This window comes from Nyctereutes procyonoides, unplaced genomic scaffold (assembly GCF_905146905.1).
Source record: "Nyctereutes procyonoides isolate TBG_1078 unplaced genomic scaffold, NYPRO_anot_genome, whole genome shotgun sequence".
NCBI lineage: Eukaryota > Metazoa > Chordata > Mammalia > Carnivora > Canidae > Nyctereutes > Nyctereutes procyonoides.
Window position 1 is genome coordinate 32,113,280 of NW_026575020.1, and position 12,984 is coordinate 32,126,263.

General features: G+C 56.2%; 1 protein-coding gene across 2 annotated transcripts in view; it reads right to left on the bottom strand.

Annotated features, from left to right (window-relative positions):
• SARDH (sarcosine dehydrogenase) overlaps window positions 1–12,636 on the bottom strand; it is a 62,212-nt gene extending 49,576 nt beyond the window's left edge. Inside the window, exons 1-7 of one of the 2 annotated variants that reach the window (XM_055318361.1) lie at window positions 12,327–12,636; window positions 11,830–11,948; window positions 9,948–10,295; window positions 8,637–8,815; window positions 7,091–7,270; window positions 5,999–6,122; window positions 5,706–5,806 (exon numbers count right to left, since the gene is read on the bottom strand). In XM_055318361.1, the coding sequence (XP_055174336.1) occupies window positions 5,706–5,806; window positions 5,999–6,122; window positions 7,091–7,270; window positions 8,637–8,815; window positions 9,948–10,266 (903 nt within the window). In that variant the 5' untranslated portion in view covers window positions 10,267–10,295; window positions 11,830–11,948; window positions 12,327–12,636. The remainder of the gene's footprint in view (window positions 1–5,705; window positions 5,807–5,998; window positions 6,123–7,090; window positions 7,271–8,636; window positions 8,816–9,947; window positions 10,296–11,829; window positions 11,949–12,326) is intronic. The other variant, XM_055318355.1, reaches the window with a different exon arrangement.
• Window positions 12,637–12,984: the final 348 nt, after the last annotated feature.

Below are 12,984 nucleotides of genomic sequence, written 5' to 3' on the forward strand. Positions count from 1 at the left end.
CAATCAAGTGTAAGGAAATAATGAAGATTATTTCAGATATAGATGAACATGAGAATATTTATACCCCACATGCCCCTTCTCAATAAGCAACCAGAGCACACGCCATGAATCCAAACAGAAGAGGTGTGAAGAAGGTCCCAAGGTCACAGGCGAGTAGAGCCCACAAGGCAATCAGTTGGGAGCAGAGGAGATCAGAAGAGCAGGAGGGTTCTTCCAGGGGAAAGGAACGGGACTTACAGATTGTATGTGATTTCCCTGATGTGTGGAGCTGGACAGAACATGCTCTTGAGAGGTAGTTGACAGGACAGATACGTTGAAATGTTTGGGAGAAAAATGTGACAGTTAGAATATGAATGCAAATATCCTCAACAAAATACTAGCAAAGTGAATCCGGCAACATATCAGAGGATTAAATGCCATGACCTAATGGGATTTATCCAAGGAATGCAAGGTTGGCTTGACACCTGAAACAAGTCTACATAAAACACCAACCATATCAACACAGTAGGATGAAAACCAAACATTTCAATCGATGTTGGGAAAAGCATTTCCAAACCTTTCATGACAAAAACATCAACAATCTAGAAATGAAATCTAGAATCTAGATTTCAATCTAGAAATCTGAAACAAGTCTACATAAAACACCAACCATATCAACACAGTAGGATGAAAACCAAACATTTCAATCGATGTTGGGAAAAGCATTTCCAAATCTTTCATGACAAAAACATCAACAATCTAGAAATGGAAGGGAACTTCCTGACAAAGGGTATCTAAGAAACACCCACAGCTAAAACATACTTATTTTCAGCTTTTCCTCTAAAATTAGGCCAATGGAAGGATGTCTACTCTCAGCCCTTCTACTCAGCATTGTACTGGAGGTTCTAGCCAGGGAAGCAACTAAGCAAGAAAAAGTAATAAAAGGCATCAAGTTTGGAAAAGAAGGAGTAAAACAATCTTTATTTGCAGATTACATGATCTTGCACATAGGAAATCCTAGGAACGCACTCAAAAACTATTACAATGAACTAAATTGTTCAACAAGGTGGCAGGATACAAGGTCAGTGCACAACAGACAACTAAAAGCTATTCTCTTGTTTTTCATTTAACTAATGATGAACAATCAAAAAGGAAATTAATAATTCCACTTACATCATCAAAAAAAATTTTTTAAAGATATTGTTTAGTTATTTGGGAGAGAAAGAGAGTCTGCACACAAGCAGAGGGAGAGTGAGAAGCAGACTCCTTGCTGAGTAGGGAGCCCAAGGCAGGGCCTGACCCCAGGACCCCAAACTCATGACCTGAGCTGTAAAGTCAGAAACTTAACTGACAGAGCCACATTAAAAAACAAAAAGAATTCTTTTTTTTAAAGATTTTATTTATTTGTTTGTTTATGAAAGACAGACAGAGAGAGAGAGAGAGAGAGAGAGAGAGAGAGAAACATAGGCAGAGGGAGAAGCAGGCTCCATGTAGGAAGCTGGATATGGGACTCAATCCTGGGACTCTGGGATCATGCCCCGAGCCAAAGGCAGACGCTCAACCACTGAGCCACCCAGGTGTCCCTCGGAGAATTTTTAAATACTTATAAATAAATTTAACAAAAGAAGGGCAAAACTAGTAATCTAAGAATTTGGCAACATTTTTGAAAGAAGTTGCAGAAGACCTAAGTGAATGGAATGATATCCCACATTTACAAAATGAAGACTTGGCTATTGCTAAGATGACAACGCTTTCTGAATTGATCCAGATTCCACACAATCCTCATTAAAATCACTGTTGGCTTCTTGGCAGAAATTGACAAACTGAGCCTAAAATTCACAGGGAAATTTAATTCTGACCCAGAATATTTAAAACAATCTTGGGAAAAAAGGACAAAGCTGGGAGACTCATGCTTCCCGATCTCAAAACTCGCTACAAAACTACGTAATCAAGACGGGAAGCACTCACACAGGAGATGCATCTAGATCACTGAAATCAGGTTGACAGTTCAGAAATCAACCCTCCCAATTATGACCCACTGATTTTCCATGGATGGGAAGGCCATGCAAGGGTGATGCTCTTCAACACGCAGTGACGACGCAGCTGGATGGCCACATGCAGGGAAGAAAGCTGGACCCTTTCTTCACACCATACACAAACCTTAGTCACAGTGGGTCACAGACCTAGGAATAAGAGCTAAACCTATATAATTCTTAGGAGAAAATATGGGAGTAGGTCTTTGTGGCCTCAGGTGAGGAAATGCACTTCTGAAATACAACACCCACAGCACAGGCAGCAAGAGAAACAATCCACAGGTTGGACCTCACCAAAATTCAACCTTTTGTACTGCCAACACTACCATCAAGAGAGGGAAAAGACAAGCCAGAAAAAGGGAGAAAATATGTGCACGCAGAAGTGTGGTAGGAGACGTGTACCCACATATAACAACAACTCTCATGACTCAATAAAAAGACCAAGAACCCAAATTAAAATGAGCAAGGTGTCTGAATAGACATTTCTCCAAAGAAGATGTACAAATGGCCAATGAGCACATGAGAAGATGCTCCACATCATCAGCCTGTAGGGAAATGCAGCTCAAACCTCCAATGAGATACTCTCCACTTCACACCCACCAGGATGGTTAGGATCAAAGAGAGAGCATCACAAGTGGTGGCGAGGATGTGGAGAAGCCAGAACCCTCCGTGCTGTGGGTGGGAATGTAAAAAGAGTGTAAAAGAGTGCACATGCAGAAATAGTCTGACGGTTTCTCAAACAGTTAAACATAGAGTTACTATATGACTCAGCAATTCCACTCCAAGATAGCTACCCAAGAAAAATTAAAACACATCTACTCAGAAATATGTACATGAATGTTCAAAGCAGCATTATTCATAACAGCAAAAAAGTAGTAACAACTCAAATGTCCATCACCAGATGACTGGATAAATAAAATGTGGTCTATGATAGAATATTATTTAGCCATTAAAAAGAATGAAATTCTGATAACATATCACATGGACAAACTTTGAAAATGTCATACTGAGTGAAAGAAGTCAAACACAAGGGCAGCCCTGGTGGTGCAGCGGTTTGGCGCCGCCTGCAGCCCAGGGCGTGATCTGGAGACCCTGGATCAAGTCCCACATCGGGCTCTCTGCATGGAGCCTGCTTGTGTCTCTGCCTCTCTCTCTCTCTCTCTCCCTGCATCTCTATGAATAAATAAATAAAATATTAAAAAAAAGAAGAAGTCAAACACAAAAGGCCATATATGTTAAGGTTTCATTTTATTAAATGTCCAGAATAGGAAAATCCACAGAGACAGAAATCAGTGATTATCAAAAGTTGGGGGTAGGATGAGAAATGGGAAGTGACAGATAATGGACATGGGATTTGGGGGCTGAAGGTAATGATAGATAGATAGATAGATAGATAGATAGATAGATAGATAGATGTCATTACTGACAGTTACATAGAAAGCTGAGCCATAAAAAAATAAAATAATATAAAATAAATTTAAAAAATTTAAAAATAAAAAAAGAAAGCTGAGCCATTGGAAAACAATAACTCCAGGAAACACAAAAGTTGGATGCTATTTGCTCAAGACTTAACAACATTTACATTGTCAATATACTGTGAACACTGACTACTGATTTAACCAAAAAACAAACCAAAATCATTTTAGAAACTAGGTAGGAGTGGGGAGAGGCCGCATTCCCCGTAGCTCTTTGGCACTGGAGGACCTGCCTTCTTGGACCTTTACCCTGGAGATGGGCACATCGGACGTGACTCCTCTGCCCCACCTCTGAAGACACGCAGAGAGACCAAAAGGGGTAATTTGGCAGATGCCCCTCTGTCCCACCCCAGTCTCCTAGTTGTCCAGCTCCTCCATAGAACCGGAATAAGAACGTCTGCACTGAGGGATTGTTGTAAGGAGCGTGCAGGAAGTTCTCAGAAAGCGAGCACTTCAGAAATATAAATCATGATATCATTACCTCTATTGTCACTACTACTCTAAAAACAAAACAAAAACTGCAGTTCCATAGAGCAGGACAGTGGGGACACCTGGTGGCCGGGGAAACCCCTGACTTTCATTCCAGCTCTGGGGCCCAGCACACTGAGCTGCCTTGGAGTGCCCACTGCGTCTCCGGAGCATTCTGGTGCCACCCTCAGCCCTTCCCCTCCATCACGGGCTCCTCCCTGAGCCCAGCCCCGTGCAATCAATACTCTTCTTGTCCATTTTGCCAAAAAGGAAACTGAGGCCCACCCAGCACTGTGACTTGCCTGGCTGGGTAATACAGGAGCTGAATCGCAGCCCCGGAGCCTGGGCTTTCCTACCGCTCACGCCCGAGTAGAGCAATGTCTACAAAAGCAGGCAGAGGCCGGCGGGAATGCGGACTACCAGAGAGCACCGGCCACACTGCATCGTGGGACACACACACCAGGCCCACAGACGGAGGGGGAACCAGATCACTGCTAGGGCCGGTGCTCAGCTCTGACTCAGCACTGGGCCAGACCCTCAGAACTGGGGGTTCCTAGGGCAGCACAGCCCTGTGGCCACCGGAGGAGGATCCCTCCCCAGGGCACAGCCTGTCCCCAGCCCTCCAGAGGCCACTGTGGCCTGAGGGCGACCCCTGGCGGCCACCCAGGAGGTCGCCCCACAGAACCCGGGAGCACGGGGCACATAGCAGCGCTCACGAGGCCTATCCTGGCTCCATGAACCCCGTCCAGGAACAGGGGCAGCTAGGTGTCAAGGGACAGGAGCAGGAGCGGGCGGGGAGCCTGGCACTCACCGTAGATCCTCCACCGCTGCTGTCCACCGGCTCCCAGGACACTTTTGCTGGGTCCCACCTCACACTGTCCCACCCCTACCACCTCGGGCCCTTCTGAAGTGCCTGCAGGTCCCGGGCTGCCAGGCTCCCGCACTCCCTGGGCTTGGGGACCCTGCAGCCCCCTGCCTGCCTCTGCAGAGCCCCATTAACCTGCTTGGGCACGGCTCCTTCACCTGTTGGAACCTGCCCCCCAGCCCCATCCGGACAAGAACTAGGTCCTTTCCTCTTGTGTCTAGGACAGAGTCTGGGACACAGCAGTGTTTGCCAGTGAGCGAGAGGAAGGGGGGTTACCGGGAATGGTGGGTACATGGGTTAATAAGTGGATGGTTGATGAGGAAGGGACAAAAAGATGAATGTGTAGAAGGAGGGAGGGGTGATCACTGACAAGGTGACAGGAAGCTACCAGCCAGCACAACGGGAGGGTGGTGCAGAAATGAGAAGGGGAGAAGGGAGGGGGCAGGGGTGCACAGGCCCCATCTCCCTTGGCAGAGGCATCTCCATGCCCCCGGGGAGGAACTGAAGGTCTGGAATCAGCCCCCCAACACTGGCACCCACGTTATATTTGGGAGTGTGCAAACACATGGGGGTCCCCTGAAGAAGCAGCTGGGGACACAGAACATGGCAAAGCACCAGATGCATTGCACCACTCAGGACAGGCTTGGGCATCACTGAGGAGCTGTGTCCCAAAGGTCAGGGGTCAGCACCATGGGGTCACTTCATTTAACGGTCACCCCACCCTAAACACCCAGTGTCATGATGCCCATTTCACAGATGAGGTGACTGAGGCTCAGGGTGGAGAGGGAACCCACAAGGGTTGCTACCTGGCAGGGCCGGGGTTCAGAGCCCGGTCCCCCCACCTCCCGTAACCTGTGTGGGGTCTGGGGCCGTCTGTGTACCTACCTGGATCCCCTCGATGCGCTCGGTGACAACGTAGGCGTGGTGCATGGCCACCAGCGGGACCTTGACTCCAGCCATCCGGCCCACAGCGCTCGCCCACACCCCTGCGGGCAGAGCAGGGACAGGTCAGCTCTGCTGCTCCAGGCGGGGCTGCCAGCCAGGTGGCCAGAGGGCGCCCCTGCCGACCCGCTGTCACCCCAGCACATCCTGCACATCACACCCAGGCCCCCTCCCAGAGACAGGCCAGGCTGGGGGAGGAGCCAGTGTGGCCACCGAGAGCTGCAACCCCTGCCCACCTGCACAGTTGACCACACAGGGCGTCTGGATGGAGCCGTGCTCTGTCTCCACAGCCGCGACCCGCCGCACTCCAAAGTCATCGGTCCGCACACGGATGCCGGTCACTGGGCAGTTCTCGATGACCTGGGAGAGAGGGGGGCTGCTTCCAGAGCCGCAGGGGGCTCTGTGAGGGTGCTGACCACCCCTGCCACCACCGGCCACCACCGGTCCCACGGGACCCGGGACCCCTGCTCCTGCAACACTGCCAGGAAAGTGGGGTAACCACGGCGCCGGAACCTAACCCCGTGCACTCCTTGAACCGGACAGGGTCGTTCTCATAAAGCGACTTTTAAAAAGCAAGGCTCACTTCCCTAGCGGATGTTAGCAGTCATCTTTGGTGAAAAGGCCACATAACAGTGCTTAAGGGGGATCCCTGGGTGGCTCAGTGGTTTGGCACCTGCCTTTGGCCCAGAGCGCGATCCTGGAGTCCCCGGATCGAGTCCCCAGATCGAGTCCCGCATCGAGCTCCTGGCATGGAGCCTGCTTCTCCCTCCTCCTGTGTCTCTGCCTCTCTCTCTTTCACTATGTCTATCATAAAATAAATAAATACATCTTTAAAAAAAAAAAACAGTGTGGCTTGGTTCTTCGTGTAAAAATATATCTTCCCAGGCGCCTGGGGCGTTCAGTCAGTGAAGTGTCTGCCTTCAGCTCCAGTCATGATCCCGGGGTCCTGGGATCGAGCCCCGCATGGGGCTCCCTGCTCAGCGGGGGGTCTGCTTCTCCCTCTGCCGCTCCCCCTGCATGTACCTGCTTTCTCTGTCTCTCAAATAAATCAATAAAATCTTTAAACACATTATGCATATATATGTATGTCTTCCTTAAAAAATATTTAGGGGTAAAACTAAAACATCAACGTTTGTCCCCTCTGGGTGATTTCCATTTCTTCTTTTTTGCTCATTTGGCCTTTCCAATGCTTTCTACAACTATGTGTATATCTGGGATACAAGGTGAGACACACAGATCACGAGAGGACACACTCTTCACACGTGGCCGGAGCCTCTGCGTCCTCGGGGCTGGGAGCAGGGGACACGGGGCCAGGTAGCCACCGGTACCTGTGCTCCCCGAGCTGCAGCAGCCCTGGCGAGGGTGGTACAGGTGCCGGCGGGGTCCATGGTACCGTCGTGTGGCACGTATAGGGTCCCATACAGGTCGTCCACGTTCATCAGCGGGTACAGTGCCTTGGTCTCTGCGGGGCTCAGCACATGGGACTCCACGCCGTACGCCTTGCCCAACTAGAGGGACCGAGAGCAAAGGGACCAGCCCTCAGGGAGCAGACCTCCTCTGGCCACTCTATTCCCAGTCTGGGCCTCCAAGGGTGAGCTCCAGGAAGCCTGAGCTGGTCACCGAGCCCCAGTCACCTCTGTCCCTCGGGCCATCTCTGCCTTAGGGTCAGGAGTATGACCCAGTGTGCAGGAGCAGGCTTGGGGCTGTCCCACCCTCTCCACTGGGGTAAGACACAAGCCCTGTGACTTGCAGCAAGCTGCTTCAAGTCCCCTGGGGGGATGGGGGTGATAATGGGCTATGGGGTTGATGCCCCTAGAGAACTCAGGCCAGTCTCTGGTGCATAAGGACTTCTCCTAAAAACAAATACAAATAACCGCCCCAGGGTTTTGAGCTTGAGAATCAGCACCTCCAATCTGATCAGCTCCCAGGAGACCAACCTGTTCCTGGGTCCCAGGCCCTGACTTTGTAGGACAGGCCACAGCGTCACATCCGATTGGCCCAAGGGCAGCCAATCACGTGTCCCCGGGCATCACCACCAGTACAGGCTCCACCCAGCTAGACTGGAGCCCAGGTGGTCAGATTCTCAGTCTGACAACTGGGCCTGAAACGTGGTGGAAGCCTCTGGTCAGCTGGGGACTCCGGCTCCAAGGTTGGAGGACTCGCACTCTCCCCCTCTGTCCTGGCCAATGAGCTTGGAGCTCAGGCATTATGGGGGCCGGCTCCAAGGCCCAGAGACCCAGACCTGTCCTGGTGAAGCCGGCGGCCCCTGCCTCCAGCCTGTCGGCACCCCTGCGACAGTAAGCTCCTGCTGGCCAGTCTGCTGGTTCTGCTCGCTGGGCCCTGAGCACAGATTCAGTCAGCCCTCCATAAAGGACAGATCGCTGGAGGAGCCCGTGCACCCCTGTCCTTGGATTTGGGGTCCAGGTCTGGCCTCTCTGGGTCAGGAAACAGCACCCACCATCCAAGGGTCCTCTGCAGCATAAGCCTCTCTCCCGGTCTCCAGGCCTGTCAGTGATGGGGAGGGTGGAGGGCATGGGTCCTGCCTCCTGCAGGGGCTGCAATTTCATATTTATCGTGTTTCCCGTGAGCACCGAGCACAGTGGCGGTGACAGCTCCATGCATTGGGCCTCTCCTGTGTCCAGGGCTCGGCACACGGAGCTTCCCAGTATGGTCCCATTTTAAAGGTGACAAGGCCGAGGCCCAGGGAGGTATGGCCACTTGCCCCAAGTGGCCCACCAGCAAGGGCATCTAAGGCTGATGGTGACCTAGATGGGTCAGAGCTCCTTCCCCCCGCCGTGCTGCCCCACTTCCCCGGCAGGATGGGGAGCACACACGCCACCTTGAACCCCCCACCTCTGGCAGGGGCACACCCACCGACATGAGCCTCTTGTACTCATCCAGACGCTGCCGGTTGGATGCTATGAACAGGCCCCCATTCTGGATCCAGCCTGTGTGCAGCCCCGTCTCCTCCTCCAGGTCGTGGCTCACCACACGCCTCGTGTGCGCCAGAAGCTCCACCTCCACATCGCTGGGCCTCAGCTGCCACAGCAGGCCTGGCCAGGGAGGGCCAGGGCGGCATCAGCCCCTAGCAAGGTCATGTGCCGCCCCCTCCCTCCTGGCAGGCTGGGGCTCCTGATTATGAGGCAGAGGGCCTGGATCTTTCCCTGCAGCCCCCGGGGAACTCCGAGAGGTTGATGAGCAGGAAATCACAGGGTCAAAGCTGATTTGGGCACAGGCCTCCTGGCCCCAGGCAGCTCACACTGTGGTAATATTGGGAGGGCCCCCATTTATCGAGCACTTACTATGCACCAATCCCAGGCCTGAGCCCGTCACTGGGTGACAGGGCAGCCCCAAGGCATAAGCATGATTATTTTATAGTGAAATTCAATGGCACCAAACAGTCCCATACCCAAGACAACAGAGCAGGGCATGATGGGGCGGGGACCCCAAGCCAGGACCCACAAAGCCCAAATGCAGACCATTCACCCACAAAGCTGCTGCTCCCTTCAGAGCAGTCAGGGGAGTGGGTGGCCAGGGCCGAGGCCAGTATGGCAGTGAGGGCAGAGGCTTGCCGGCCCCGCTGACATGGGACAGTGGGAAGGCAGAGGCAGTGGTGTGCAGGGCGTGATGTCCGAACCTCTGCCCCACTCCACGTTTGTTCGTTGACCTCATGCCAGTAGCACAATTTTAGCCAAGGTGGGAATGTTTACCCCCCACCCCCCGAAACTGGTAAACTTAACCCAGGGCCCAGGGTTGAGGCAGAAGGCTGGCGACATGTACACAGTAGGTGCTTACTACATGCCCACCAGTTACTTAGGAGGATGAGAGTCATGGAGGCATCTGGTGCCCACAGAAAACACCGCTGTGCATCACCCCGATGGCTCCTTCCCCATCCATGCTCCACACCCGCCTGCAGACGCCCCTCACCCCCCAGTGACTCCATCTCAGGAGGGGCTGCTGTCCCTCATCTCAGCCTTGCTCCATCCTCCCCACTTCGGCTCTTCAGAGACACGGGGGACAGGAGGGTCCCTTTCATCTGTCCACCTTCAGATGACCCCTCATCTTTGCCCCGTGTCCTTCCTCCTCCCGCTCAGCCACCTCCAGCTGGCCTCTGGTCGTCACCCCGGAACTGACCGCTGGCTGAGTCCTGTCCCTCCCGGCCCCCCCACGCTGCCCCGCCCCTACCCGCCGTGTGCCAGGTGGTCCCGGAGGTCAGCCGCTCCCGCTCCAGCAGCACTGCCCCGCTCACGCCCAGCTTGGCCAGGTGGTACAGGGTCTGGCAGCCCAAGCTGCCCCCGCCGATGACCACCACATTGGCTGTGCTGGGCAGGGGCCGGCTTGGGCCCTGGGCCACCGCCGAGGGGCCCTGGGCCTCCTTCAGGGTCCGCTGGTACGGCACGCTCTTCTCGGTGGTGGGGCCTGCCCGGCCGGTCAGCGCGCGGGGCCCCAGGACCGGGGGAGGGCATGTGGCTGCCACACGCAGGGCTCTGCTCAGCCAGGCCATGGGGACTCGGTTCTCGGCACCGCAGGGAGCTGGGGAGAGAGTAGGGGCTGGCTGGGGCGTGGAGGAGCCAGTGGGCACTGCACAGGTGAGACCCGGGGGATGCCCCCAGGCCCTCCTTCCTCCACCGCTGCTTCCCCGGGCCCCGATCGCCGATCGCGCCTGCACTCAGTACGAGGCCCTGGATGCATCGGCTCCAGCTGGACCCGCAGTGGCCATGGTGGGAGGCAGAGGTCCCTGTCTGCCCAGGGGTGGGCAGGTCATCGAGAGGGCATGGCCACGAGCTGGACCGGGGCAATCAGAGGCTCCTCACCCCGCCCCCTGTCCTGGGAATGTACATTCTGGCTCCCCCCAGCCCAGCACCAGGTTCCCACAGTGGGAGCCACTTTCAGGGATGCAGGAGGTGGAGAGGAGGGGCTGAGATGAGGCCTGGGGAAGTAAGGTCACCAGTGAGGGAGGACAGCGGGGAGGGCAGGGGTCCTGAGAGCTGAGGATGAGGAGCTCAGGTCTCGGGGAGACCCAGGACCCAGAGGAATGACCGCGAGAGTGGGAGGGGTGGGCTGGAGGGGGAAGGGGCCTTGAGAGCCCAGGGTCTCTTCCCAAGTGCCTCACCCTACAGATCTGTGTTTGGGGACGTCTCTGGCACAGTAGTGTGCTGGGGGACAGGTGGGGAGGAACCGAGGAAGGAGGCAGCCCCCAGAGGGCAACACAGACGGGAGTGTGGGAGAGGGGGAGCAGGGTTCATGGGTGACCCCTCCTGTCCCTCCACCTCCTTCTCCTCCGTGTCCCCCAGTGGCCTGCAGGGCTCAGCTGGAATCCCTCCTCCTTCAGGAAGTCCTCCCAAGCCAGAAAAGTCTTGTAATTACAAAAATGTGACAAGAAGTCCACTTCCTAAGAAGCAAAGGTGCCAGAGAGGTGTCTCCCAGAGGGTGTGTCCTGCCCAACCTGGGGAGGAAATGACCTCGGAGGGGCCTCCTGGGCCCCACTTCCAGGGTCAGCAGGACACGTAAGAGGGATTCAGTTGTGAATCCAAGCTGCACAGATGCCGGGCCAGCTGCATTTGTAGTCAGGACTGATATTAATCAACTAATTAATCTAAAGAGTCGGACTCTGTTTCCAAGAGCGTCCCACATGCCAAACAAAAGATGCTCTCAAGTCCATATGACTATTGTCCCCATTTTACAGGGCAGGAGACCAAGGTATGGAGAGGCCCTCCAAGATGGCCGAGGTCACAGGACTGCTCTGTGGCCCCACTGGGCAGCAAGGCCAGGTCCATACACGGGCCAAGCCTGCAGCCTCTCCCGGGGACTGGTTTGGGGCAGGGGAGGCTGTGGGGACCCGCCTGATTCACTGCCACACCTGGGCCACCCTCATCCGTGGGGGTGAGGGCCCAGCACCCAGGCCCCCCAGGGTTGCCCACCCCCCAAAGAGACCCCTCCCAGGGGAGTGGGGGCAGAGGAGGGCCAGAGAGCTGTGATGTGTGAGGCTTTGCTGAGCAGGGTGTGGGGGCAACCGGGAGTCTCAGTCCCTCCGCCACCCTTTGACCCCCACAGTCTGACAGCCCACCTGCCCTTCTGTCCGCAGAGGTGCCCTGGGCACAGGGTGGTGCACCCCGGGCCTGTCTGTGTCCTTATCCTTCTTCCTCGAAGTTCCCTAATCTTCCAGGAGCCCCCAAAAGCAGAGCCCTACCAGCGGAGAGTTGGGGTCACGTGGTTGCAGGGCAGGGTCAAGGCTGAGCACCTTCCCCGGGGCGGGCCGGGAGCTGCCCAGAGCTCCTGGCCCGAGCTCCTGCCCCGCCTCGGGCCTGGCCTCCTTCCGCTGGCCCCGAAGCCGCCCCTGCCCCTCCCCGAGCTCGGCTCGGCCGCGGGCTGACCCGCTGGGCAGTGGGGGGTCCGCTGGAGGCGCCCCTCCCGCCAGAGCAGCTGCTTCAACGTTAACTTGCTCCCGGGCCTCTCCAACTCCCTGCCGGCGGGTCAGCAGCGGGGCCGCGTCCCCAGGAGTCGGGGCGCAGGACAGCCCAGGCCCGGGGGCAGAGGGACCCGTGGGGACTTGAGCGACTTCACCTGAGCGGCGAATCCAGCAGGAGGATTCAGAGGAGCCCTCCTCAGGGCTGAGGGCTGAAGGACGTTGGCGGACAAAAGCGCTGGCACAGCCTTCGCCCGGTGAAGCAGGGAGGGCGGCGCCCAGGCCCCCGCCACGCACACAGGGACCCGCGGCCGTGCCCACCCGGCCAGACGGTTCTGCAGCGGAGGCCGAGAGAAGCCCTGGGGCAACCCCGCCTGCCCCGGGGGCGGGCCCGGGCCCTGCTCCTCCCGAGGGGCCTACCTCCCGCCGACCTGGGCCCCTAAGGCTGCCGGGGCCCCGCCCAGGGGCTGCAGGGTAGCCTCCCCTCCTTCCTTCTCAGCCCCGGCCCGCCCCCTGGACGCGCCGCCTGCCTCCCCGTCACCCCGCCCCGCCCCGGCCGCCCGCCGCCCCCCTGTCGCCGCCCACCCCGGGGCGGGATGGCCCGCCCCCGCCCCCCGCCCCCCGCCCCGCCTCTGCCTTGGCAGGCCCCGGTAGCAACCAGGCTGGCAGCAGAGCAGGGCCGCGAACAGGGTGAGGGGGCAGGTGCCTCACTCCCTCATGCTGCGGGTGGCCCCGGGCACCCCTGCCTGCCGGTGCCTGTCCCTGCTCCCCAGGCCGCGAAATGAGCCTGGCGCACAGGCCGTGGGCAGAAAGCAC